The sequence below is a fragment of the Anopheles merus genome, chromosome 2R, assembly GCF_017562075.2.
Source record: "Anopheles merus strain MAF chromosome 2R, AmerM5.1, whole genome shotgun sequence".
Lineage (NCBI taxonomy): Eukaryota > Metazoa > Arthropoda > Insecta > Diptera > Culicidae > Anopheles > Anopheles merus.
The window spans coordinates 31,158,318-31,185,156 of NC_054082.1; the positions used below are offsets into that span (position 1 = coordinate 31,158,318).

General features: G+C 47.3%; 5 protein-coding genes, 1 long non-coding RNA gene and 1 pseudogene across 13 annotated transcripts in view; 4 read left to right on the top strand and 3 right to left on the bottom strand.

Annotated features, from left to right (window-relative positions):
* Positions 1-10,751: 10,751 nt before the first annotated feature.
* LOC121588776 (beta carbonic anhydrase 1) lies at positions 10,752-13,351 on the bottom strand. Of its 5 annotated transcripts, none has more exons than XM_041907105.1 (4): positions 12,008-12,987; positions 11,649-11,921; positions 11,199-11,579; positions 10,752-10,867 (listed from the first exon to the last, which is right to left on the bottom strand). In XM_041907105.1, the coding sequence occupies exons 1-4, from the start codon at positions 12,098-12,100 to the stop codon at positions 10,856-10,858; spliced, it is 759 nt and encodes a 252-aa protein (XP_041763039.1). In that variant the 5' UTR covers positions 12,101-12,987; the 3' UTR covers positions 10,752-10,855. The 5 variants fall into 5 exon arrangements, with proteins under 5 accessions (XP_041763039.1, XP_041763035.1, XP_041763036.1 ...); XM_041907101.1 differs by lacking the exon at positions 10,752-10,867 and adding an exon at positions 13,285-13,351 and having other exon boundaries at positions 10,903-11,579; positions 12,008-12,340; XM_041907102.1 differs by lacking the exon at positions 10,752-10,867 and adding an exon at positions 13,259-13,342 and having other exon boundaries at positions 10,903-11,579; positions 12,008-12,340.
* On the top strand, positions 12,983-14,251 carry LOC121588777. Its single transcript, XR_006004213.1, has 2 exons — positions 12,983-13,136; positions 13,220-14,251. It is a non-coding gene; the product is annotated as an uncharacterized LOC121588777 (long non-coding RNA).
* Positions 13,678-16,392, bottom strand: LOC121588775 (ras-related GTP-binding protein A). Its single transcript, XM_041907099.1, has 3 exons — positions 16,183-16,392; positions 15,972-16,071; positions 13,678-15,897 (listed from the first exon to the last, which is right to left on the bottom strand). Exons 1-3 carry the CDS (start codon positions 16,192-16,194, stop codon positions 14,828-14,830), a joined length of 1,182 nt encoding a protein of 393 aa, XP_041763033.1. The 5' UTR covers positions 16,195-16,392; the 3' UTR covers positions 13,678-14,827.
* A 719-nt stretch (positions 16,393-17,111) lies between these two features.
* Positions 17,112-18,313, top strand: LOC121589384. Its single transcript, XM_041908273.1, has 3 exons — positions 17,112-17,217; positions 17,286-17,596; positions 17,657-18,313. The coding sequence occupies exons 1-3, from the start codon at positions 17,157-17,159 to the stop codon at positions 17,846-17,848; spliced, it is 564 nt and encodes a 187-aa protein (XP_041764207.1). The 5' UTR covers positions 17,112-17,156; the 3' UTR covers positions 17,849-18,313.
* Positions 18,314-18,625: 312 nt separating this feature from the next.
* On the top strand, positions 18,626-20,644 carry LOC121589383 (GILT-like protein 1). The gene is made up of 5 exons (XM_041908271.1): positions 18,626-18,982; positions 19,071-19,202; positions 19,965-20,126; positions 20,191-20,331; positions 20,413-20,644. The coding sequence occupies exons 1-5, from the start codon at positions 18,923-18,925 to the stop codon at positions 20,500-20,502; spliced, it is 585 nt and encodes a 194-aa protein (XP_041764205.1). The 5' UTR covers positions 18,626-18,922; the 3' UTR covers positions 20,503-20,644.
* A 2,129-nt stretch (positions 20,645-22,773) lies between these two features.
* On the bottom strand, positions 22,774-25,606 carry LOC121589378 (annotated as a pseudogene).
* Positions 25,607-26,171: 565 nt separating this feature from the next.
* Positions 26,172-26,839, top strand: part of LOC121589379 (serine/threonine-protein kinase PAK 3) — a 58,222-nt gene continuing 57,554 nt past the window's right edge. For 2 of the 4 annotated variants that reach the window (XM_041908252.1, XM_041908257.1), the window contains exon 1: positions 26,172-26,555. The gene's annotated coding sequence lies outside the window, so the exon portion shown is untranslated. The other 2 variants (XM_041908254.1, XM_041908255.1) reach the window with 2 other exon arrangements.

Here is a 26,839-nt window from a genome sequence, read left to right on the forward strand (position 1 = left end):
CCCCGATCAGATTGATCGTCCGAGCGATCGAGTGCAAATTTTATGTAGCTTTGTATGTGGATGTGTGTTGTATAATTCCATCACAGTAAAGCTATCCCCTCACCGACTGCCTCTATCCATCACACTCGTACAGTGGCGGTATGGTTGAGTTTGTTCGTGTTTACTTTTTTTTACTAAATTGGATGCCACTCAATCAATGGCACTGAAGACACTAGGGGGCAGAGGAAGGGGGTAGCCGACAAATTCAACCAGCCTGGCGCCTCGAGCTATTGCGCTTGTGTCGCTTCAATAGATGGAAACATTGGACAAAATAAATACGGAATAGATGTGAACCCGAGAAGGAGCATGTGTGCGTGGGAACAATTTATGGCTAAATTGATTAAAATGATCCCCATTTAGGGATCGCAAGCGGTTAGAGATCATTGATCTTTGGTTAGGCAAATATATTAAGTGAAACTATCCCCCCTAGTTTGGATGTTTTAGCTGCTCACAGTTTATTGGAAGGTTTTTGTTCACCGTTAATACACTACGAAAGAAACTATTTCCTAAGTCATAACTTTAATTTTTTTTGTGTATAAATATATTGTTTTTATTTAAACAAATTTCCAAGACCAATCGTTTTTTTTGTCTTCCATTATCCTTAATGTTCTTTCCTATTCGTTCGTTAAACGAAGATTCATCAAAAACTACTGCAGAAACGTCTCAAATATGTGAACAAACCATGGCTTGCTTCATTATTCGTAGTCCAAAACAAAAGACTTCATCAAAAGCGACGAACCCTATAATTTTCAAAAAGTTTTGTTTATCTACAATCTGCGTAACTGACATATTTCACTGAGCTTTTCTACTATTTACTGTAGTTTTATATTATCTACATGCTTGTATACCGCTTTTGCCTGCCCTCGTAATAAAATTTCGCCGGTGGTCCTCAGCTTACATTACTTTTTCTTCCACCCAGCAGAGGGGAATGTCCCTTTGGAATACTGTTAACCGCGCAAAGACCACGCACAAAGCGGCCACGGCTTTGCGACGAACAATCAGCAAGCTAATGCTCGGCGCGGAATGCTACAATTATCCAACGGCAGCAACAGATTTATTACCCATCCGAACGCTGGCGCTCCGAAAGCGCACCGGGTCCGTTCTGGCAAGTCTGGCTGCTCGCGGCGACATCCGACGCTGGGCGGAACCATTGTTAGCTGTCGGTTTCTGGAACACGTGTAACGAATCAGTTTTGCAGTAACCATTCCACCGCCGTCCGTCGCCCTCGACCGGTGCGAGCCTGCGCCATCGATCGATTTCGAGCGCAAATCCCGCATTCAGCCGACGCACGGACGAGAGAATAAGATCGTACATTAACATTGTAAGCGAACTGATCGCATCGCTTGCGCGAGTGCAGCGCGTACCCCTTGCTTCGACTAGCCACCTCACCTTAGATGAATTCGTTAGTAATGAGTAGAAAAGTTGCTCAGCACAGGGTGGGGATGCTTTGAATGACAGCGCAACGGGAAGCGGGAAGCGGGAGTGGAAATTAAAGCCGAACATGTCGGAGGCTAATGTGCTGACATCGATGAAACCGGTCAGAATGTGTAATAGCACAAATGGTGGAGCGTGTGTGCTTCGGTATCAGCATCGGGAAGAAGGTCTGAAAACGGTGGGCGATTTATTTTCAACTAAGATGTGCTGATGCCTTAATTCAAAGCAGTGCTTTGTGTTTTCTGGTTACAATAAAATTTGTAGGTCGCTATGTAAGAGATTCGTTTCAACAATATGCCTTGCCTTCTTCATGCTTCCTTGTGCCATTATTTTCGCTCTCATCAATGAATGTTTGAATAGCTCCAGCATCATCAGTCACGGAGTTTTCGGTTGACAAAAAAAAACCGCTCAACAGGTGCTGTACAAACGTGTCTTTTTCTCTCGAAAACTGGACACAATTGTAACTAATCAGCTCGCGTAGCGGTTCGGCCATTGACTGTTTTCTTCCGCAAAAGACACGCATAGCAACTTTTCAACGCAAGCGTCTAACGGCTTCTAGCCGAAGTACGAATTTGAATAAAGCAAAACCCGCTGCTACGTAGTGGCTGTCTGCGCAGTTTTTGCACTTTTCTAATTAATTATGCACGACAATTTATTCTTCTTTAGTTTGAGGGGTGTGTGTGTGTGTGTGTGTGAACAGAGATAGGAGATGAACGGTAGGGAAACCTTTCCCGATCAGCTACGATCATTAGTCATTCTTCAATCAGTCTCTGATTAGGCATTTGGGATGTGTGTGCTGCTCGCTGGTGTGTTGGCAAGCGTATGAAAGCGCGCGAAGCTGCTTAAAGGAAAGATAAATGAAGAATATCGAAGGTAAAGTGGAAAAGGGTGATGGAATAATAATAAAAGCGTAGCCTCAACAGTTGTAGGTTAAATGGTGTGTATAATCGTTGTGCTTAGAATCATACTATGTTCTAATGTAGAGAGAGCCTACATACTCCTTTATGGTAAAAATAACGTAAATAATATCGCAAAAACTTTGCTAACGCAAAGAAAAAACCTACCTATGCGACCTCCCATATGTTTGCATATTTCCACACATGATGGCTCAGCCAAATAGCCACACCCCTAGACTGGTGGTTACGAAATATGCGCTAGGAAAGCCCGACACCCGCACAGCATAAGCATAAAATGCACATCGGTTTGGTGAAGCCTGCACCAAAAACCTGCACCGTCCGCGAGCATCCGTCGTTGGGTCGACCTTCATTCGAGGATGTTACCACAGCGCCAGTTGCCTTCGTTTTCCACACGTACGCAAACACACACACACATAGTGGACGGTGGCCCTGGCGAGGTCGTGGTGCGGATGATGGTGTAAAAGGTTATTCACCGGGCCAAGGTCAATAGACCGAATGTGTCGATATGTGTGTTCGGAGGATGAGCGTTTTAGCTTTGTTTTCCACCCCCTTTCCATTCGTCTATTTCTTGCGGCCCATTTTTCCCTGGTGATGAGCGCGAAGGTGAGAATAGAGCGAGGGGAAAAAAGGATGCAAGAACTTCGAACGCCACATCAAACCCCGAAAAAAAAACAGCCCAATCATTTTAATTCCCAAATCCTGTTTCGTGCGTCCCTTTGCAGGGGTTCGAAGTCGGGAATTATGTTCGCATTCTGTGTGTGTGTGTGTGTGTGTGTGTGTGTGTGTGTGTGTGTGTGTGTGTGTGTGTGTGTGTGTGTGTGTATGTGTGAGCCAAGTACAGCAAAGAGAGTAGTTTAAAAATGTTGTTTTGAATCAAGTTGGATTTGTTTTAAGAATTATTGTTACATTAAATAATTCTGCTAGTAGAGCAACCCATTCGTTATTATTTCTATTTCAAGTACGACAAAAACTGGTTCTACGAATGCATCCTTTTATTATAGGTTGAAGATCAAGCTCGGTCTAAGCCCACCACCACACAAGCATTGATGCTTGACTCCAAAATAATCGACCGCTTTGTCTGGAATGCTTCAACGTATTGTGTGATGTAAGAAAGACGCGTCATAAATTCTTTTTAATAGCCAATGCTCCCTCCCTTCATGCCGGCCCAACCTCTCCCAGTCCGATGGTTCACCCTTACCGGAACATCCCGAATCGCCGGCTCCGGAAGGGGTCATCACCGCTGCGATCGACACAATCAACAAACCAAAATACCCCCTGTATGTATCTATTAATGCACCTGAGCGATCGAGCAAGCTAGAACCGATCGACAGAGCTAGGTGGTAAGGGTTCGGACAAAGTTAGAAGAACGGAATACAATAGAAGAACTACCCAACCGCTGTGATATAATCGTATCTTCTCCGGGCTCGGGCCACAGCCACAGAGGACTCATAAACTATTGGTCAGACGAGTTCTGGGTGTGTGTGTGCTTGATTACGATGATTATCAAGGAGTCAACGTACCCGGCACGGTCCCTACTGACCAAGTTCCGTGACCTTTTGGGTTCGTTGATTTGGTCCATTTGTTGTTGTTGAGAGCGAGCATCTTCGAATGTCTGACCGAAACGGATCATAGCTAACGACAACCAAGTGAACGTTTAGTTTCTGATGTTAACGTTTAACTGTTTATAATTAAAAAAAGTACTAAAAATGTTTTGAGAATCAACAACGGTTCAATCATATGCATTATCGTTTTTTCGGCGATTTATGAGAATCCTAAAACAAAATCAAATCGATCAGTTTGCGAATGGTTTGAAAATATTTCATCGTCGCAATGCTCAGTTAACCACTTTTACTAGTTTTCATTTAACTATATTTAAAATAATTAAAATCATTTTTAGCCCATCTTCCATCTTCCAATAATCTTAATATCTCATCATATTGGCTCTACACTTCCCCATCCCTGCGTGGGGACCCGAAGCGAGAGGGAGAGAGAAAAGAATCGAATAAAAAATAATAACAATAAAACCCTCGTCCAGCGTGTTCACGTTAGCCTGGGAACGCATCGCGCACGATTCACCTATTAACACATTGCCCTACAGGTCCCGTGTAGGTCGACATCGATGCGGCAGCCTTTGGCTTCGACGCGGTGGAACGAACTTTTCGGCCATTTCGTGTCGATCGGCCGTTCCGTGCAAGCGAACCGCACCGCGAACGCATCCTGAAGCTTCCCCTTGCCCGATCGTACCGAAGGAATCCAGCCATCCCTGGGTGAGCTTTTTGGCCCTTTTTTCCTTCACCTTCACACGTGAACCCCCCCCCCCCTCCCCCCATCGTCGCTCCTTTTTTGCTGGCCGTTCTTGTGCTGCTGCCGGTGCTGCGGCTGCCCGAGCCCCAGCTGGACAGACAAATTGGTTGCAGTCCGGTTGAGGTGTTTATTTTTTTTTTCGATACATCTTGCATGCTCTTTCTCTCTCCCAATGCTTCTCCCAATCTTTCGCTGGATGCTTTGAAACGATTCCGAATGATACAGCGATGATGCTTTGGCGGTGGGCACCGTCGTGGGATGGGCGAATTAAGTAAATTGATGATCCGTCCATCCGCCGCTCCGTACAGAGCAAGGAACGCCCGATTATGATGGCGACGACAGACGCGAACCTATGAAAAGGACAACGAGGAACCATTGTCGAAGGTTGGGACAAGAGAGGCAAGGGCTACAGAGGTGTAGAGTCTGAGAGAAAGAGTTGCGAGTGAGCTGGGAAGGCGAGGAAAGCCCAAAATAATGACGATCGATTGAAAAAAGCTTCCAACGGGGCAACAAAACATGTCCGGCGCCTCTGCATGAGCTGGAAATGGTGTGTTTAGTGCGAGGATGAAATGAAAAGAAGCAACACATAAAAAAAACAACAAACGAAGGAATCGATCCCTTCGAAGGGAAAGGTGTGTGCGTAGCTGTGTGAGCAAATCTCAGCTACCGAAGCATACCACCGGGCTGCGGATGTTGTGCCGACTGGTTGAGATAAGAAAAGGTTACAAACATCGATACATTTTGGGGGAATCATTGTAAGGATGTTGAACTCGCCCGATTGGAATGGTTTGTTTATGTGAAATGCCCTGCTGAAAGTGTAGCAACATGTTGCGAGCTTGAAACAGTTGTTTTTTGAAGATGAAGATCATGTATAATGCTGCTTGCTATCGTGTGACAATTACAATACAAAATGTAAGCCAAATAGAACAAGAAAACTTTACACACTGCACCAACCAGTCGTTCTGTTTGTGCCACATTCAAACTTGATCTTGCCACAATTGATGTCAACCTGTCATCCGCAAACACTTTCTTTTCCTAAAAATCCTTAACCCCATCCCTACCCACCTACTCATTCCACCGGTGGGTCAGGTGTAGCCGTACAGGTTCCTGTTCCTGGCCCAGGGTGCCTGCTCCAGATCCAGCTCAACCGATTCTCATTCCGCCCCGGGACTGTCACGTACTTGTGCCTGGGCGCTGCCCCGAAACTGACGCGTACGCAGTCTGACCTCCCGAAAACTAGGTGCGGTCTAACGGTACCGCCTTGGCAGCAAGTTCTATCATCTAATCCGCTTATAGCGTTTCTGATTTGGTGGTGACACACCACCACCATCACCCCGCGCTCGGTACTAAACCCGGCACAGACGTGTGCGTACGCGTAATACTTGCTTAAGGTCGGCACAATGCGCCGCACGTTCTGGCGGTTTGCACGCAAATTTGGCCCAATTTTCAACAACCCTCGTGTTGTTGCCTCGTGCTAGGCCTTCCTTCGCTGGAGCTACACACACTTAACTTGTCGTAGACTCTCTCACACACACACACACACACACACACACACACACACACACACACACACACATTATTCTTTTACTGCTTCTTCGGTGCCGCTCTCTTCCTGCTGTTTGACCGCAATTTTTCCCGCAACGTCAAAAAGATCATCATCACTCGCTCGTGCTCGATCATACGATTGACAGTTTGACAGCTGAACTTGAAGTGGTGGCCGATACGATTCGGTGCTGTTGTGGTTGCTAATTCATTGCTCTGTTTTGATTCCCCTCGTGGTGCTACTTCATATGATTGGAAGGGTGCTAGCGGGCAAAAGAGAAATGTTTTAACCGACCATAGCAACAATAACCTTTTGAGTGATCTTTCAACGACACTTGTTACTGGAACTGCCTACAAAACTAATTGCTAAGACTATGGTTAGGTTTTTCTTACATTCGTAATAATGCTTGCTGCAACAGTGTTTTTCCTTTGCAATCCCCATAAACCCGTCTCGAAAGGATTCATCGGGCATCAAGTTTAAGGCTCGCATGGCTCGATCGGTTTAAGCTAAATTCATCCTGATATGTCGCCCCATCCACGACCGCGTTCGACGCCCCCGGGGGGAACAATCATCGCCGGACCGGACCAGATTTAGGTCACACAAGGAACCCTTTTGGTGAGTCTCCCATCTGAATATACTCCTACCCCCTCTCATCCCGCTTCCCTTGATATCGTGCACCTCGACGGTACCCTTTCATTTTGCCGCCTTAGGGAATCTGAAGCTGGATTGCTTCTCTCGCACCCGCAAAATCTGTACAAACTACTCGTAGTCTGCCGTTATCCTGCCAACAGTTGCCGAAACACAGAGAAAGAGAGAGATCTACACACACGGCGTTACACAGCATTTACGAGCAATTTGCTGCTGCCAAAAAGGTAGGAAATCAATTCCAGCCAGGCATGGGGCATGCGTGCCTCGGCGGGCGACGATATGCACGATTTATTATTACATTTTCTTTTCGGGGATTTTTTGTTCGTTGCTTTAGTGTTTGTGGTTCAGGTTTGGAAAAAAAACTGGGAGGCGAGAGGCTTTGTTTTAGTGCGTATCTGCGCGGCCAATAAACCTGTTTCGTGCGTATGTATCGGGCATCAAAATACGTACAGTCAGGTGAATTAGTGGCAGGTTCGTGCCCGTTTATCTCGTTGTGGCTTGTGGCGATCGAAAGCAGATAGTGTGCCGCTTGGGGATTTGTTTTTAACGATTCAAGGTGCTTCTATTAATTTCAACTGTACTACCGTCTGGCTACTAATGTGTTATATTTTTGGATTTTTGCGTTTGTTAACTGACAATATTAACCTTGATTGAGTTGATATTAGGATAATTAGGTTGATGATTAGTATTGTTAGCTTTTTATTTTTCTAAGTTTTACATTTGCTGCACTGATTTTTGCAGAGCTCTCAAAACGAAACTATACATATTTTCTACAAGAGTTACTTATTTGAGTAGAAATTAAGTATTCATTAGTTTCTTTAAATTTTCTTGGCCTATATTAAAAAGCTTAGACTGCTTACTGTTCTTAAAAGAGCGAATAATTGAAGTTAAATTGGTTATAAACCTGCGTGGTAAACTGGTCCTAATTATGTAGTTCAAACTAATTCCAACGGTAGACCAATAACATCTTACATCTTCTCGTGCTGGTGTACGCTGAACATCTTTATGGCAATTTAAAATATGTGTGTTTGTGTTATCAATAACACAAAGAGTATAAAACATTTCCTACAACTTAAAACTCATCTTTTGCCATATCGTAAAGGTGTAAAGCTATCTCCGAACATAACAATTCCAAACCGCACGTTCATTAGCGTTCGTTTTCATCGGTTAACCTAGTTGCCGCAGAAAAGCGTTCACACAACTGGCCGCTTAGCTCGTACGTCACAGCCTCTTGGGGTGAGGAAAAAACCACAAATCATCAGCACACACACACACACACATTTACACCTTCTAGAGCCCAGAGTTTCTAAAACATTCGATTTTCAAACCAAGAGGGACACCCCGTTTATTACTCAACTCCCCTGTTCGAAAGAGGAACGATCCGCACAACCGCCTCGCCAGAATAGCACCAAAAGAAGTCGCTCCTAAGCAGTGCAAACTAAACATGAAGAAGAAAAAAAAACGACAAAGAAGTGCTAATTCTCTTTCTACGCGATCACCCATACATCACCGCAGCAGAATGGGAAGGCAAACGCGTCCCAAAGTCCCAAAAAATGAAGCAGCGAAAACGGTTCGCTACAAATCTAGTCCACTCGCTGGGCTGGTGGGCAGATTTTGATCGCGACTAGTGGAACCTAGCGGCGGACTGCGATCCGATCCGAGCTTCCTAAGCGATTCTCGTTGACCTACTTCTGCGGCACGGGACCCAAGTAAGCAAGGCAAAAGCATACACACACACACACACACCTTAACAGTGACTGACTGGGACTTCGCAAAAGCGGCTTGTTGCGGCAGGAAGGGAAGACACACCCGGAAGATCGGATGGGAGAGAAAAAGTAAAATTTATTTCGCAACCAAACAACGCACCAAAATTTCACTAATCACAAGTGTACACACTTTAGAGCGCGTTGGACAAATATTTCGGACGATGAATAGGTTTGCTAGAGGGAGCAAGTTTTTTTTTATCTTCTAGGGAACTGCATTGCTGAGGCGTGGATGCTGACGCAATAGAGATGGAAAGTTTGTGACGCATCGCCATCCAGGCTTAGGCATTCTGCATATTCCTATAATTTTGAAGTAATGTAATGTAATGTTACTGTTTTTTTTTCCTTTGTAATTTAATTCGATTTCAATTTAAAAGTTCAGATATTCTGATAAAATCTTTTAGCTCATTTTCTATTTTTAAAACTTTAATTTCTGAATTCCGCCTAATTCCGCCTCATTTTTAGAGTTTTTTTTTTCATAAATTATCCTTTCCAGACTGTATTTATCTCACGTAGATATCAAGACTCGATCTCCGATTCCCTGCCCAAATACAGGTAGCTTAATATTTTCAGTTAATATTTCCGGTTCCAGAACAAGATCGTTTCTCCGCCTGCTCGGTTGGGGACACATTTTCGGTAAGCCTGCAACGAGAAGCTGGTTTACAGCTTCCACATCAAGCATTTCCTCTTTCGCCAGCGGCTGTGTCGCACTGCTTCTTCCCTCCACCATTACCCAGCCCAGTCGACAATTTCTTCCTTCTTTCTTTACTATATCTATCTACCTCTCTCGATCTCACTCTTTTATCTCTATCTCTGTCTCTCTTTATCTCCCCCTTTCGTTCGTTCATTCTCCTGCTATGCTGCTGGCTGCCGCTTCATGTTGGGAAAAGTTGGTCACGAAATCGCAAGTGACCCACTTTGCCACGAGCATACGAGCCGCGTCCGCCCCATGTCCGGGATTCCATGTCCGGAGAGCGCGCGATCTTCAGCAGCGGCTTGGCTTGGGCGTAGGACGGCTGCTGGACGGACGGGGTTGGGAAAACATGCGGGCCAACATAGCGCTGCCACCACAAGTGCACAACAGCGAGCGTTACAACGTGCCCGTCTGTGTGCGCGTGTGTTGTGGTTGGTGTGTACGTGTGCACGTCGCCACACCAGCCACGAACACATGGTAGGCGGGCATGCAAAGCTGGTAGGAAAAAAAAAGTGTTGACAACACAACGCATGCATCTTTGCTCCCTCTGGCTTCACTGTGCACTGCCAGCCGATGGCTTCATCTAGCATCCGCGACAGTGCAGGCAAACCGGCCAACCGATGCAACGAAGATGCTTCATCATCGTCCGCAACAACTGCACACTGCAATGTGTGAAGCGCTGCATAAATTTCTCCCCCTATTGCGCGGAATGTTGCTACCGTGGCGGCGGCGTACAGCCTCCTACCGTGTAGCTAGACAAACGACGACGCTTCCTCGCACCGGAAGATGCACCTCCGCCCCACGCGCGCCGAGACGACACGGTTCGAAAACGCACCATCGCGGCTGTACCAGAGATAACAACAAGCTGCCACCATGTTGCCCGTTGCTGCGGGGTAGTAAATTTCACGTGCTTTGCTCTTACGCAGCCAGCCGCGCGCGGGTGGTCTGCGAAAATAACAAAACTGTGAACAAAGTACAGCGCCGCTGCGCTACTTTGCAACATCTGCCAGTCTGCCGTTTTCGTACGAACCGATTCATCAAAGCAACCTTGGCAATGCACATTTTTCATCCCCTTCTGCTGCTGCGGCTGCACCGTGCAAAGGGGTGTTATGGACCCATTTTTCCACTCCAATTCCGACTCCACATCAACACATCGGGATCGGGCGAGTGACCCAGACCCATGCAGTTGAGACGGTGCACACGTGCACACGTGAGATTTAGGCTGTTGCAGCTAGGTACTTAGAAGGAGTAGCGAAAGCATGATGAGAAGGGTTATTTCGCTAAACGCCTGAAAGTATGCAATTTGTGTAGCAGCATATATGAATTTTGAATTGCATTCGCTGGGCGGAACGTGATTCGTTAAGTGTGTCCGTTACATTATATTTTATGAAAAGAAAAGCCTGCATTTATTTAGTTTAAGCCTTGCTTAATTATTTTATTAGATGTGCTAAGTGTGTGAAAAAATAAATGCAATCATATTCGCTGTGCGACTGAAGCTTCCCAGGGTGCAGCGTTATGTGCGTACCTTTGAAGGGAAAAATATAGATTTAATCGTTATAATTCGAGCCCCGCGAAACATGTACCATGTTTATTGCGAAACATTATACAAAAGAAGCGACTCTATACAGCGACATTGCACAATCATCTGATTCTACTACACACAGAAACTAACATAACGTTCACTTTTGATTTACAATCACAATACACTAACTACGCAGCTTTGCAAACCCGTTCATTTGCACCCGATAGCAATCTAGAAAGCATTTCCCTCCCGCTACTTTCAACCCGTATTGCTCAGCTAAAGCTATACCCCCCCTTAAAAAAAACACGGTGCATCACGAATAGTATCGCCGTACCTCGTCCAGCAATCGGTCGATCGAGCTTTCGTCGATCGCAATGAACCGTTTCGAGTTGCGGCTAAAGAAGTAGATGTCGCCCGTGTAGATATCGAACCAGAGCGCATGGATGTGCAGATCGTGCGATTCGAGCCGGCGCTTGAGAAACCCGTACGACGCCACGTTCTCGATCTGCTGCAGCGTGTTCACCTGGGACAGCTTGTCCTCGATCGCAAAGTTGTTCTCCGGATCGATGTACGCGACGAACTTGCGGAGCGGCGTTTCGGACGAGAAGATGAGCGGCTTATCGAGCCCGATTTCTTTGAGGTTTTGAAACTTGGCAAGGCTCGTGTTGGCGTGCTCGCACAGCCACGCCCGCAGCGGCGATATGCGCCGGTTGTCCTGGAGCGAAGAATTGGTAAGGATTAGTGATGCGGGATGCGACACACTTCGGCTCAATACTCATCCTACCAACGAGGCAAACTCGGGATCTTTCAGCTTGTACAGCAAGTTCATCGCTTTACAATCGCTGTGCCCGCAGACGATGATGTGCTTGATGTTGTTCACGACACAGCCCAACTCTAGGGCGGCCGGTTCGCAGCTAAAGTACTCGTCCTGGAAGTGCTCTGCGTGCGGTACCAGATTGCCGGCATTACGCACGACAAACATGTCGCCGACGTGCGTCTCGGTAAACCGGGTCGGGATCATGCGACTGTCCATGCAGGTGAAAAACACGGCTTTAGGCTAATCAGGCGAAAAAAAGGCAAAAAAAGAAAAAATCCTTTATTATATCAGAATGAAAGAATCGCCCCCCAAAATTGCTACCATACCTGCGGATTGTCACGAACTTTCCGAAATTCCTGCACCATTTGCTCGCGGGTCGTATGCCGGTAACGCATAACGCCTCGCAATATACGCTCCATGACTCACAAACCGACTGGACTGGGTGACTGGGGTCGATGGGTGGGATCGGCTTACGGAAGCAGCTCCTCGCGAAGACGATCTCCTACACCCCCGAGGCAGCGCACCCGGGCGTACAAACACGGCACTTGGGAACACTATGATGACACGCAGACACACTACTCACGGTTCACCGAATGGACGAGCATCGTTTCTGCTTCAGCTTGTTAGCAACAATTACAACCTTGACCGATAAAAGCGTACTGCAGCCAAAAGAAATATCCAAATTAACACTTTTAAAATGCTGCTCATCTTTAACAGCAAAGAATTGCAGAAGGGGACATGCTTGGGAAGCACGTCTGTCCCCAGAGCCGCGTAGTCCAGCGATGACTTCACATTCGCTGGATTAAACGCAAAAATAGAGTGACGATCGTAAACAGTGTGGTTCGTCGCGATCAGCGATCGAATGCACAACGACATTGCCGATCCGAAATGCTTCCAAAGATGTAACGCACACAGAAGCACTCGATGCTCCAGTCCCCCCGAAGCTGGCCATGTATGAGGGACATAAACGTGTCCAACGCGTCCACAGAGAAGGGGGTTGGAGCAAGGGCGCGCTTAGAGGGTGGAAGGGTGAGAATGATGACGGAGCTAGTAAACAAATGTGTGACGGTGTGCGTAAGCGTTGCAGCAAACGCACACCCTCAATCGCACGTGGCGGCCCCGATGGAGCCGCCAGGGAGTAACGGCAGTGGCATCAGCAACACGTCGCTGACTACTATCTCTTTTCCGTGCAGGGCGTTATGCCGGCTGGCAATGGAAACCGTAGGACCGTCCCTTCGGCATGACACGAACGTACGATTGCGCGAGGCAAACAGAAATAGTGTGCGTGAACCAGTCTCGGGCGAAGGTCACTCTCGATTTCGAAGCGTAAAGTTTCTACGTTCATTGATTTCGATTCGATTGGAGCAAAGCTGGAGCACGCACGATGTAAGCGATGATTAGATATTAGTTGTGGATGTAAAAAAAACATGAAACTAAATGAATTTATTTCACGCGGTACGTATTTAGTGAAAGAAATTCACAACTAAACGAGCCCTTCGCACACGGCGATCACTGTAAACCGATTTTGTTCATTGCAGTACACGAATAATTCTTTCCATAAACGGTTCAACACGCACGTAAATCTAAAAGTGAACTATTTTACCAACGCTGGGCGCGAGCTCGCCCCTATTCCTACGGACGATGCGGCACTAACTGAGGCGATAGTCGGAATAAAGCGCTGATAAGATGTGATACCATCGCTAAACATCGGCACCCGACTTCGTACAGTGGGTCAGCTGTCGGCTGGAAAGGAAGGGCTGGTACAGCAGAGTAAATAGGAATTGAGCGACGGACCTATCCCACACGTTGGGGCGAGATGAGCCATGATTAGAAAGAAGGGATGAAAAAAAAATATCACGATGTGCATGCATTGCATTTTTGCTATTGCCAAAGGGCAGTATGGAAATCGAGTTCGAATCGAGTAGAGCCAAGCTAATTCAATTCCAACCTATTCCAATAGGATTTCATTTCTGCAACTAGAACTTAACGACATGTGTTTATATCAATATTGTTTTATTCATATTCTTCTGCAGTTTGGCTTTATTTTACAGTTTACATCTTCATTTGCTCCAGCCCAAAGACCCTCCTCCTCCTCCTCCTCCTACTCTGTTGTCCTGAATTCTACCGCTATCAATAATAGGGTTCGCTGGCGGATTCGAAGCTCCTTCTGCTCCTGTAGCAACAAAATTTACACCGTTTTGCTTACTTCTTTCATTATTCTATTCTGTTTCAGTTAGGTACCATAAACACTCGCTTTTTTATCTGGTCACAATATTCATTATCCTCCCCTGCGAAACACTTTGCCATTAGCGTGTCGATAGTGTGAAGAAAGGAAGGAGGAAGATAGTTTGGTCCACGTGTAACGAGAGTTCCAAAGGCGTGAAACTGTTTTGATTCGCATAAATTGCACAACGAAAAGGGAAAGTGAGCGCTGGAAGCTGGAAGAACTTAAACAAACAGCTTGAATCACTTATCCAAATAATCGGCTATTGAACACGGGAGCTTATAGGATTGATTCAACGCGCGCAACAAACCAACGGCAGCTAAATATACATATGGCGGGAGCAGAAGAAGCTAATACACTTCTAGTAAAAAACAAACCCACTAATTTCTTCTGTAATCATTATAAAGTAGTAAAAACCAGCCAGCCACACACAAACATACGCGACATAGGATCGTTGCAACGGGATTATCATCAGGAACACGTTATATTGAACAGTATGGTTGGAACGTTCTACTCCTAAGCGTCAAACCGGCAGCAACAGTGCGGCCCTTTCGATTATTTGGAAACAGGAGGGATGCTTCAAAACAACAACAACAACAACAAAAACTACGGAAACAAACTTGCCAATATCCTGCCGAGATTGCACGCGTTCTCTAACATTCACACAGCGTCTGACTTAGGTGGTGGAGTTTGCTCTTCCATAGGGGGGCCCCATCATCATCCAAGGTTTCTGCGGCTGCTCTCAAGCGTGCCAGTTTCGCACCTTCCACGCGTGGTAAACTAAACAACAAAATGACTGCGCAGGAAGGAAAGTCGACCACAACCGCACGACCATCAGGCTTTCTTTTTTTTTGTCTGGAAGATCACGTCCTAGTATTCGTTTTGCTTACCGGAAGTAGTAGTACTTCTTCCGGTACAGGTATCAGTGATAAGCGTTCGTTGTGGTGTTGTGATGGTACGATTGATATTGCGTTAGGTGGTGTGGTTGCAGCTGCTGGTGCTGTTGCTGCTGCTGATTCGGTTGCTGGTAAAGCTGCTGCTGCTGATGCTGCTGCTGCTGCCCAGCGTACTGGTGATAGCCTCCGCCGCTTCCGGCGTACTGGTTTGGATGCGTCGCACCATTCACCATGCCACCGTGCGCACCGTGATGGCTGATGGCTGCATGGTGCAGGTGGTGATTGTTCGCATGGCTGGCGCCGGTGCTGCTGTTCGGGTTCTCCAGCTCCTCGAAGTACTTGCGCGCGTTCCGAATGTTGATCAGCGTTGCCTCGGACGGTATCGACGGATCGGACATCACCACCATCACGTACGTGTTGCTCGTGAACGTGTCGATAAACGCCGCAAACACGCTGTTGCGCACCTCCATCGACGAGAACTTGGCACCGAGCTTCGAGCAGGACAGCTTGAACTGTTTGATGATGTTCGACACCTTCTCGAACCGGTGGCTGTCCCGGTGCTGTTTGCGCTGGCAGTGCGAAATCACCAGAAAGGTGGCCCGCTCGAACAGCAGCACCTCGTCCGCGTCCACCACGTTCGCGAAGTAGTTGAGCGAGTGCTCCAGCGCCTTCACGTTCGGGATCAGCTGGTAGACGATGCTGCTCCACGCCCGGTACAGCGTCTCGTCCCAGATGCTCGTCCGGAATGCCGTACACTCGAGCGGGCGCGAACAGCGCTTCAGGTCCTCCTCGCGCTCCTTGAATATTATGTCGCGCTGCTCCTCCGCCACCAGGTCCATCTTGTGCACGAGGCAGAAGATTTTCGCGTTCGGCGAGTTGACCAGCAACGCCTCCAGGCACGACTGGTAGTAGTGCATGTCCTTGTCCAGCTCGCGGCTCTCCACATCGAACACGTAAATCAGCACCTCCACGTTCCGGAAGATGTTGTCCTTCTGTGAGGCGAAGTACTGCTCCATGAACGATTCCTGCCCACCGCAGTCCCACAGGTTGAGCACGAGATTGCCCAAAAAGCGGACGTGTGAGTGTTCGACATCGACTGGCGGAGGGAAAAGAATCGAAATTAGCAAATGCGTTCTAGCGGTTGTTCTGCTGCCTCGCAAGGACACTCACTTGTAGCTCCCAGCCTTCGTGTGTCACGGGCGATGTAGTTGGCGAAGATGATCGAACGCATGCTGGTCTTGCCAGAGCCGCTCTTGCCCATCAGGAGCACCTACAACCGGGAACGTAGAAATATATCCCATTTGCATGAATCATTGCCAGCCATTGATTGAGAGACACTGTTATGACGGCCAAGTCGTAGAAAACAAAACACACTACAAACCTTTTTCTTCATTGTGTCTGGGCGCGCTAGTTTGGCTGCGGGGAAGAAATATGTGCGCACGGCCACCGAAGTCAGGCGTCTAAATAAAAGCGTAGAATGTACACGACAAAATTACAAAGTTCTGATTGAAAGTAGATTAGAATCACGGTCGTTCTTTCTTTTTTCCCTTCCAGCACAGATAGCAGCGACCAACAAAAAAAATAACAACAAATGTTATTGACGTTTGACGTTCCGCTGACAGCTGAGGCGAAGCGTTATACGGAAATGCTTCACAAAGTGTTATACCGTTTGAAAGTTTGGCGCGAATTCAAAAAAATACTTTTTCAATAACTACGAATAGCACAATATTTACAAGAGTACAGCAATGATAACAGGAGCACAAAAAACATAAATGATCGTTTCCACACTTTAAAATACAGCATTTGTTTTATTTTGATGGTATTTAACCTGTTTATTTAAAATTGTTTGTATTGGACCTGTTTTCGCAAAACGGTTATTGAAAATTAGATTTGTTCATAAAACTATCTTTATCTTTTTGGTTTAAGTGCTTACGCGATCATGCCGGGCCAATACAAGCTATCGAGACTTATTAAATACAAGTAAAGTTATAAGAATAGTAAGTTAGCCGATCCGTACAAAGTTTGAACCCCTGACGGGCATGCTATTAAGTCGTATGAGAAGACGACTGGGCCACGGGACTGACCCTAAAAAGGGTTATCTAAATTTTGTAAAAGTTCTAAGCATCACTCAAATGTTTTATCATCTGCTTCATTGAAGTGTATAGTGACATTGTACACTGGTGATAGTAGAAACGTTCTCGTGAGTAAATGTGCTTCTGCGCCCATGAAAAAGAATGCCAAGAATGTAAGGTATGGATTGATTTTTAAAATACAATTGACACTCAAACACAGCACATTGCAGTGCCAAACTATAAAAGTAAGGTGTCACAAGCGGTTGAAAAAAAATATCTAGATATGGCTCATTGTGTTAAGCTGGTGATGTTGCTGAAAGTTTTGCTCCTATCGTGCTGTTTCGGTAATCAAAACTACGTGCAGCATACATTGTTAAACATCGTGTAATTTGAAATCCATCCCTTCCAATAGCACATCCAACCAATCAGCAGCAAACGTCCGATCCTCCCATCACGGAAAATGTTCAATGTTTAATCGAGCTTAAGGAGCTGCTGAAGCTCGTATTTAAACTTCTTTCGGTGGAATCGTTTGATTTGTTAAGCGAAATGAATCAATTCGAAAAAATGCAAGGCCAGGAAAGTTTCAGCTCTGCATCATCTTCGAAGTCGGCTGAGAACAATCACGGCAACACCGAGCAGCCTATTCATTTCCTGTTGGAAAAGTTGGACATGCTAATGAGGAGCTTTAACCAAACAGTTGGCACCCTTTCCTGCTTTAAGCATGTAAGTAAAGAAATCATTTGGTTGCAGTACTCAATTAATCAAGCATTTCAAACATTACAGACTCGCTTGAATCGCGAAACGGCTAGCCACGTAGCCAACTTACGCCAACAATCCACCATCGATTGCGACACTTCTCCAATGGTGTGTATGGTGTTTCGTCTTCTGCACTGGATGTACGTAGAGCCTACGTACGAGATTATCCAGCTGTTGCGCTTTTGGATACGTGGTAACAAATCCTTTCAACAGTGGTAATATCTTCAAGTCAATGTTCACTCGTCAATGGTGAGACCGAGATAATAAAGGATGGCGTTTTAACTGCCCATTTTAGATAAGATAAACCGCGCTCCTATCGATCGAAGGCGTTCGAACTGCCGGAAGGGATAGTCCCGACCCCGACAATACCGTGACACCTGACCAGATAAGACTGCACACACACACACTCACACACACACACACTCACACACACACACACACACACACACACACACACACACACACACACACCCACGCCGGAGATGATAAGAGTGCAATTGTTTTAGGTGACGGCAGATTTGCTTGCATTGATTGACGGTCGAGTGGAAATTTGAATGGAATCTGGTAAATTAATAGCAAATCATAGAAAGATCAAAAGATGGTTTAGTAGACTGAGGAAGTGTGTGCAATGTCACTGAGCACAATAAAGTGTGACTGATACTGACTCCCCACCAAATGATTAATTTTAAAGAAACCGTAATATTGTTTCATTTTTGATTGTAATTTCTTCATCCACATTGCCTGAGTAACTTTTCGACCCAGCCAACCTATTCCCACGCCATCTATCTCCATAGTTGATCACGCTCCATACAGTCCCCCTCCGAGTGCTAGGGCGACCAACTTACCAACCGAAACTATAGTACAGATGTGTACACAGACACTCCTAACGTTGCAAACCAAGCCCACCGAAAGGCTCACGCTACACACGCATTACGCAGCCCAACGCTAGCTGCCCTAACCGACGCACACTACGATAGCACGTGGCAGTACGCAACGACAGCCCGAGCCCGCTCAGAACGCACTCTCGCGGCTCCATCGTGGTCGTTGTGATGGCTTTATCCGATCCAAGCGTCACACACCGACCAGAAATCGCTGATCGAGGGTCGATTTTCGGCGGTGGGGAGGCGGAGGCGAGAACGGTGAAGCGAAAATAAGCATTTAGCACGACCCGTTTCGGTTGCATTCCGCTCGACACCTTCAGACGCAACGGATCAGCGAAGCATCCGACCAGCAGCTTACGCGTGCTTTGCCAAGCCTTTGAAAGTGATTTTACTCCACTCTACCTCTGCGACCATGAAGCGATCTTTGGCGGCGGTCCTAATCTTTGCAGCGTTCGCTGCCAACGTGCAGGCGGTAAGCGTTCCGGCTGTGTGGTAAAACAAAAACCTTCGGTGGAGGTACTTACGTTGCAGATGTTGTTTCTTGTCTTTGGGACGGGTAGGTGACGGTGGACGTCTACTATGCCCACCTTTGCCCGGACAGTGTGCGCTGGGTGCAGAATCAGCTGCTGACATTGAATCCGACGCTTCTGAACGCCATCACCCTTGACTTCATTCCGTTCGGCAAAGCGCAGGTGAGTGCAAAGCGACAAAAAGAGGGAAAGGGAGCCAAAGTTTGTATGTAATTATTTGGTTACATTTAATCAAAGTTAGCTATTTCTAGAGACAGCCAGAGTAAAGTATTTCTATTAATTTGGGCTGCGTGAAGCTATGTGCGTGCGGGCAGTGAGTGTGTGGTGATGTATGCTGTGGTCAGTGTCGCCCGCTAGAAACCTGTTTTGTTGCTATTTTCTTTGCATCAGTTTGGGCAGAGTAGAGCGATCGGTTGTTTCTACATAAATTAAATCGAAAGAAGCCTGGCAGCGCTTAGCTGTTGGATTGTTCTTAGGCCCGATTGGAACTCCCCGTCCGAGGGTCGCGATCGTGGTGCCTGCGGAGAGAAAACCGGATTTATTTCGTAAGCTCCGAACGGGTTGGTCGCCTGTGCAGCTGTATGTACTTAGGTGTTTTTTCGGTGCCATAATATTGATGTTTGAATGAAATTTCAAGAAACTTTTACAACTTCACGACCTTATCCCCCCAACCGATCGTGATGTAGCAATACAAGAAAACCTTCCCACGCAAAGCTAAGGTCAATAGCGAGATAGCGTTGAAATGGATCTATTAAAACACCTACACACCGGGCCGATGTGCGCAATTGGGCGAGATTCTGCAACGATTTCGAAAGCATCGTTTCCGTCCCATTCTTCTCCCTTCAAACAATGCGCAATGTGTGCTGTGAATTCTGGGCGTTAGCTAACAGTTGCTTTTATTCCATCCATTGCATTACTTTCCAGAGCGTCAACAATGGCCAGAGCTTCATTTGCCAGCACGGTCCGGCCGAATGCGAGGGCAATCGTGTGCAATCGTGTGTGCTCAACCTGCTGCCGACCCAGCAGGCCCAGGTGAACTACGTCGGATGCCAGATGAGCTTCACCGCTGATCCACGCGGCTGGGAGGTAAGTAGCGAGAATTGATGCAGAAATAGTGATTGACCTAATATAACCGTTTGCCTTTCGCCAGTGCGCCTTCCGTTCGGGCGTTAATCTTAACGCTGCCGAGCAATGCGTTGAGGGTACGCAGGGAACGACCCTTCAGCTTGAGGCGGAGCGTCGCACGCAGCTAATCTCGCCGGCGTTTATTCCAACCATCGTGTTCAACGGCGTAAGCATGGCGCAAACAATTATTTTGTATCAGCAAATTCAATTAACGCCTCCGGTTTTGTTTGTTTGTGTATTGTTTCAGCAATTCGACCAGGGTCTCCAGGATCGATCTCTGACCGACTTTGCGGGCATTATTTGCGAACTGGCCGGACTCACCGGAGTGGGCTGTTAAGCGTCCCCGTGTGTGTTGATTGTATCGAGCTGACGCGTAGTGATTAACTATAAGAAAGTCAATCTGACTGCCAAATAGCCGAAAAGGAACGTTTTTGACATTGTACATCACTTCAAAATAAAGTACAAAATGTTCACATGAACTAGGACACGCGAAAGAAACTTCAATCTTTGCAATTTCGAGACATGATTCTAGAGTGTTTACGTAAGTTTGTACAAAAACAGGGCACATCGATCGAATCTTATCATCGGCTCACAGCATTGAAAGCCAATTTCCGTAAGCAAGTGCTATCGGATTTAAAGTCCGAGGCAAACTTATTGCTGATAAAGTATCGGACGATTTAAGAGGTTGTTGATTTTCGAGACATAATCGTGGTGATTAAGCACAAATTAAGCACAACAATGTACACTGATTAATCCTATTGGCAGGTCACAGTTTTACCGTTCTATGGCTGAGCACTGCTCCGAAAGATTGAAAATGACTTTTTCGAGAATTGAAGGCAAATATTTAGAGAAAAATACATTTACACAAGATTTCACATTTACATTTACCCATCGGATTTATGACCGCCACAGGAGCAGCTGGAGAACACTGGCGTCCATCGTGGAGGATACGAAGGCACTGAACGATTGTTCGAAACGGAGAATGGCTACGGGGAGCTGGTGGACACGCTGCAGCTGCTGCTAATGTCCGCCAAGGAGAAGGTCCTTGACCACCACTACCCCAACTTCCCGGAGCGTCTACAATGAGAGCAGCAAACACTCGAGATAGGACCACAAATACACCAAAAACAATGCAAACAGCGCCGTTTAAGTTAAAAGAGTTTGGTTTGTGTTTTTATAAGGGATTTTCTCATTTGATGCTATCACAGTTGTTGGGTATGGAGAAAGATAAATACGAGCAAAAGTTCCCCTGCCTGCTGGCGGATAAAAAGAAAAGGGGTAATCGAACGCGCTAGTCGAATCCGGAATCAGAATTATCTTCGGAATCGGAATCGACCTGGGAATCGCAATTTGCTCCGGTAACGAAATCGGAAACGATTCCGATTCCGGAGCCGATTCCGATTCCCGAGCCAATTCCGATTCCGGAGTCGATTCTGATTCCGGAGCCGATTCCGTAGCCGATTCCGCAAATAATCCTGGAGCCGATTCCGGAACCAATTCCGAAGCCGATTCCGGAATCGATTCCGGAAACTGATTCCGGACCTACTATCCGACGAAATCTTCATTTTCCCCATCACTAATTCCTATCACTCTATTTTCTTTTGGTTTCGTCGTAAGGTCGGAAGGGTAGTAAAAGTGGGAAAACACACACACACACACTAACCTACTCTAGGAACGGTGTAACTCTGGTGTAACGATTCCCTACTGCGTACGTATTAAGTCGAATCACTCGCGCTACATCCGGAGTTGGTGCGATCGCTTTCCTATGCGCAGGCTACTGCGCCTGTTTTGATACATTCCCACATCCGGATGATTGCGTGTGCGCCCGCATCGACGCCAATCGCGGCTACGCGTAACCGGAAACTCGTATTTCGTTCCACACTTTGGTCAGTTCGGTTGGTACGTCGTAGCCGTGCGTCGCCAGCACGTACTAGTGCAGCTTTGCGGGTCCAGGTAGGGCGCCTTGTGAAAGTAGAATTCTTCCGAGTGGAGCTGCTCAATTCCGGCCTTAAATGCAACAGTTCCTAAAAAGATGTCATCGAAACTGATGCACGAATGTAGATCGTCATTAGTATCGTTTGCTAAAAAAAACACATACACAACTGCACAGGGCTTAAAATGTGTCGTGTACATGCTGACGTAGTACATATCTCGAATAGTGCCTCGTGGGAGTGCAGGAACGCATCGGCCGTCACGCACGTTGGCCACATGTCCCACGGGTATTCCTCGAGCGATACGTACCACTTGCTGCTCCGATGGCAGTGCGGCGCCGAACGAAACACGCTAACATATTCACATTCGGCGGCAGTTCCATCTCCGTCATGTGCTGCCGCTTCGTGCGGGTGTGGTTATGCTTTGCAACTGGCCGCTCTTCCTCCTCGGCGGTCGTCCGATTGCTATCTGCCGTGTCATCGACGGCCCAGCTTCCATTGTGGTGTGTTGCGGAGAGAAAAGTACGCCCATGTTTATCTATGTGAGAAAAAGGGGAAATATTGTACACTGGGAACGAAGCTGTGGAAAGTGTACATATTTTTCGGCCGGTACAGGAAGCTTTTACTACCCCAAAAACCCCGTTTTAAATATCTAGCTAGTTGTAGTTAAAAGGGGTAAAATATATGTGTACAAAACAAAAACAAACGTTGCAGTTGACCGGAACATAATTGAACGCCATTACTTTATTCTTGCGCACGTCAACTCGAACTGTGCTGCTCTCGACCACTTACTGTTTGCCTTGGGCCTGTTTTTCCAGCTTATCCCGCTCCGTGCTTTGCAGTTGCTCGAGCGTAAGTAGCGAAACGCCGAGCTGATCTTCGCGGATGAACGGCTGTGCCATCTGTCGGAGCCAGCGTTTGGCAAGCTGTGAAGGGAAAGTGTTTGATTTTTAGCAAAAAAAACAGTTGCGCTCCGCATGAAGAAATTTGCTCTCTAACCTGCATCGATTCTTCCGTGCTGAGATTGCTCAAATTATCGGTCAGATGCTCATGGATCCATTTCGGCAGCTTGCCCCGCTTGTCCTGCCGGGAGAAGCGCTTGTCCGCGAAGATCATAATACCGTAATCGGTCTTAACACTGTTTGGAGAGGCAAGCAAACAAAAAAAAAACATTTAATGGGTACACACGTGACACAAAAAGCAGAACAACAGGTGCCTGTGAAAACCTACCGAATAGCGCGACCAACGCACTGTGCTGCATGCCGCAATGCATCGAAGGTAAGAAAATCGTTTTCCCGTATCTGGAACTGATCGCGCAAATAGTCCAAAAGTGCCTTCACTATGCGCGACTGGGTGTACACGTACGGAATGCCAAACATCAGCACCGCCCGACCGAGATGATGATCGAAATCCACACCCTCCGACACTTTGCCACGGCCAACAGCACGGCACCGCGGCCACACTCGCACGCCTTCACGTAGTTCATCAGCGCGTAGGACGTTTCCGCATTGTCCTGCGTTTCGATGAACAGTAGCTTGTAGCGCAGCAGCGTATCGATGATGCCCTGATCGTACCAGGACGCGACGACCGATTCCAGGTACAGGTAGGAGGTGAAGAAGCACACCACCCCGTCCGGTACGGTTTTGGCCGTCTCCACCAGCAGCTGGCCGTAATTGCGCGTCACCGCCGTATCTTCGCGCGTTTCAAAGCGCGGCGAGATGGCGACCTGATTATTACCACGCGTTACAATCTGCGGAATGGAAAGATCAATGACTGTATAATCCCAACCCCATCCAGCGGCCATTTTTTTTCGGCGCATTTGCTTTACCATCGGCAGCAAGCAGGGCCGGGCGAGCGTCATCGTGAACGAGCTCATCACCACCGGCTCAAAGTCCAGTATCTTCGGGTACATGTCCATCGGGGACAGCGTGCCGGACGTGATGACCACGCTCTGGAACCGCTGGAAGATCGGTTTCATCGCGATCGACGAATCGAGACAGCTGAAGTGCATGATCGGATTCGACACGGTGGGCGTTTTGTCGTCGAACGGCTCGATGATGATGGTAAAGCCCTTCGTGTACGTCGACACGAGCGTCGCGAACGAGGTAATGACCGACAGTGGGCCGTACTCGCTCAGGTCCGTGATTTCCAGCGTGCGAAGCAGCGACTGCAACCGATCGGCACAGAAGCGCAGCGGTTTCCGCTCGATGCACACCTTCTGCTGTACGTCGCGCAAAAACCCGGCCGGACTTTCCTGCACCACGTGCTGGACGCGCAGCCGCGATTTGATGTACTCGATGAAGCGTTTCAAAAAGGACAGGAAGTGATCCGCATTGCGTATGTTGCCCGGCACGACCTCTTTGATGACCTCGTTCGGCAACACCGGATTCGCCAGCACCATGTCGGTTTCGTGGACGAACCACGCATCCTTCAAACCCTGCACCAGCCGGACGTACTCTTCGTTGAGGCGACGCTTGTCGTCTTCCTTCAGTCTGCAAGCAGCAGAAAAAGCTTCATCAGAACGTGCTCTTCATGCTACAGCGATATAAAAAAAAAATCGCAAATCGCGCTTACTCGGCCACTTTCTTCTCCAGGTTGTGTATACCGGTCGTGCTGCGCTCGATCAGCCGCCGGTTGATCTTTACGCTTATCGAGTCCACGCACACGTTGTCGATGTTGTGCGCCTCGTCGCACACGACGACCGATTCGCGGGCCAGCTCCTTCGAGACCACCTCCGCCACCTTCGGATCGAGCAGGTAGTAGTAGCTGTACACGACCACGTGCGCCTGGTTGATGGCAAAGCGGGACAGAAAGTACGGACACCAGTTCCGCTCCTGGCCGAACTCTTGCAGATCGTCGATGGAGTACACGCCCGGCGGTAGCATCAGCCCTCCGCCTGGAAACCCTCGTTATACTGGCACACCGGTGCCGACTCGTCGTGAGCCGCCCGTGCGTCTGCACATGTTTTTGCGCGAGCTAAGCACCGGGCTGGTGATGTTCGGCATTGCGCCCGTCTGCTTTTCGTAGTAGTTCATCAGATGCTTCAGCTCGGCAATGACCTTCTCAATCTCGGGCACCGTACGCGAGCAGTAGATCAGCTTGCGCACGACGTGTGGGTTCTCCAGTATGTACGCCACGATCAGCGAGAGCAGCGTGGTGGTTTTGCCCGTCCCCGAGGACATTTCCAGCAGACAGTGGCCCTTCGCATCGAACGTACGCTTCAGCTCGAGCATGTAAGCGTACTGCTCCGGGTAGATGTACTTGTACGGAAAGTACACCAGCAATCCGTCAACGCTGATCCTGTGGACGCAAAGTACCGGGGTTAGGGGAGTGCAATTGGCACAATTTGTTCGTATTCTTACCTCATTTTGTAGCAATTATTTCATACGTGTGATGCGCGCCGGCTGCAGAATGGGTTGTTGTTGTTTTGGAGGATTTTGTTTTCACCAAGGTGGATTAAAGAGATCAGGTGGAAGAAAAAGGCCTTTGAGGGGTCGCCATATGTGAGGGAACTTACGTCGTTTTAAAACCGTTAACAACTAGTTTCCGCACACAAAATATAGCTAATAAAATAGATTGCTTGGTTGTTAAGTGCATTTTTGTATGTGTTTTGATTATCTTAAAAAAATGAGTCAAATTAACGATACAGTCGATGATTTTGTTATTATCGAGATCTTAAATCAAGTAAATTAGAGTACCAATTTCACTTAAATCTCCCATGTCCCTCGTAGATAATTAGGAATGAACGTGAAATAAAATAAAATATTTCTTATTTACGATCCTGAAATATTTCGAAAACAAATTCAATCATACACTAGAAACTCCAATTATCCAAATAACACTCCAATTAAGCCTTGTGCTGAAACCATGGTTAAACGTTTAACAAGAGCTCGAAAAGCCCAAAATATGTTTAAAAAGTATATTAAATTATACACATTTTGTACAAAAATTCAATGAACAAGTTGAAAACCCGTAGACAACTTTTTGAATCCTGGGGACCTTATGTCAAATGACGAATTGTCAAAACGCTCTAAATTCCACCACCTCGTTTCTTTCATCCACCTTGGGTAGTGACAGTTAAACAAAACTGACAACACGCACACACGCACACACTCTCGCTGTATAAGCAATTGCAAAACAAGAAGAGGAAGAAAATGAAGATAATGTGAAATGTAACGCATACCGTACGAAGGAAAAATCGAGTCCCCGTGTCGTGCTGCTAATTTTCTCCAGGTGTTTGCCCGTTTTCCCGCAACGCAGCTCACACACGCTTCGGGCACGAGTTTCCGCGAGCGAGTGTGCCTGTGTGGTGTCAGTGTTCCAGCTTCCCAATCGTACGGATGGTCGCAGGAACAACCCAACCCGTCACCCTGCTCCGCATCGTTGGTCGACGACCGTGGCCGTGCCTCTCGCTTCAGTTCTAGATGGAGTGTTCGCCGCCGTCTTTGTGGAGCGCAAGGTAACTACGAGATTTGTCGCCCAGCAACTGTGGATGCGTGCCATTGGAGCATCTCACTGGAACGATTCAACATAATTTCCATGCACAGGCAGCAGAATCGCTTACCTCCGCCAACGTCATATGCGCGTGTGTGTGTGTGTGCGTGTATGTGTCGGGGTGCTTCGCCCAATTCGCAAAGCCTTTTTGCTTGGTGTTTCGCATTATCACTAATCGATGCAGTGAAATGAGTTGAGTGAGTGTGTAATCATTCCGAAAATGTGTGTGGCTTCGCACTCCAGCGTTCC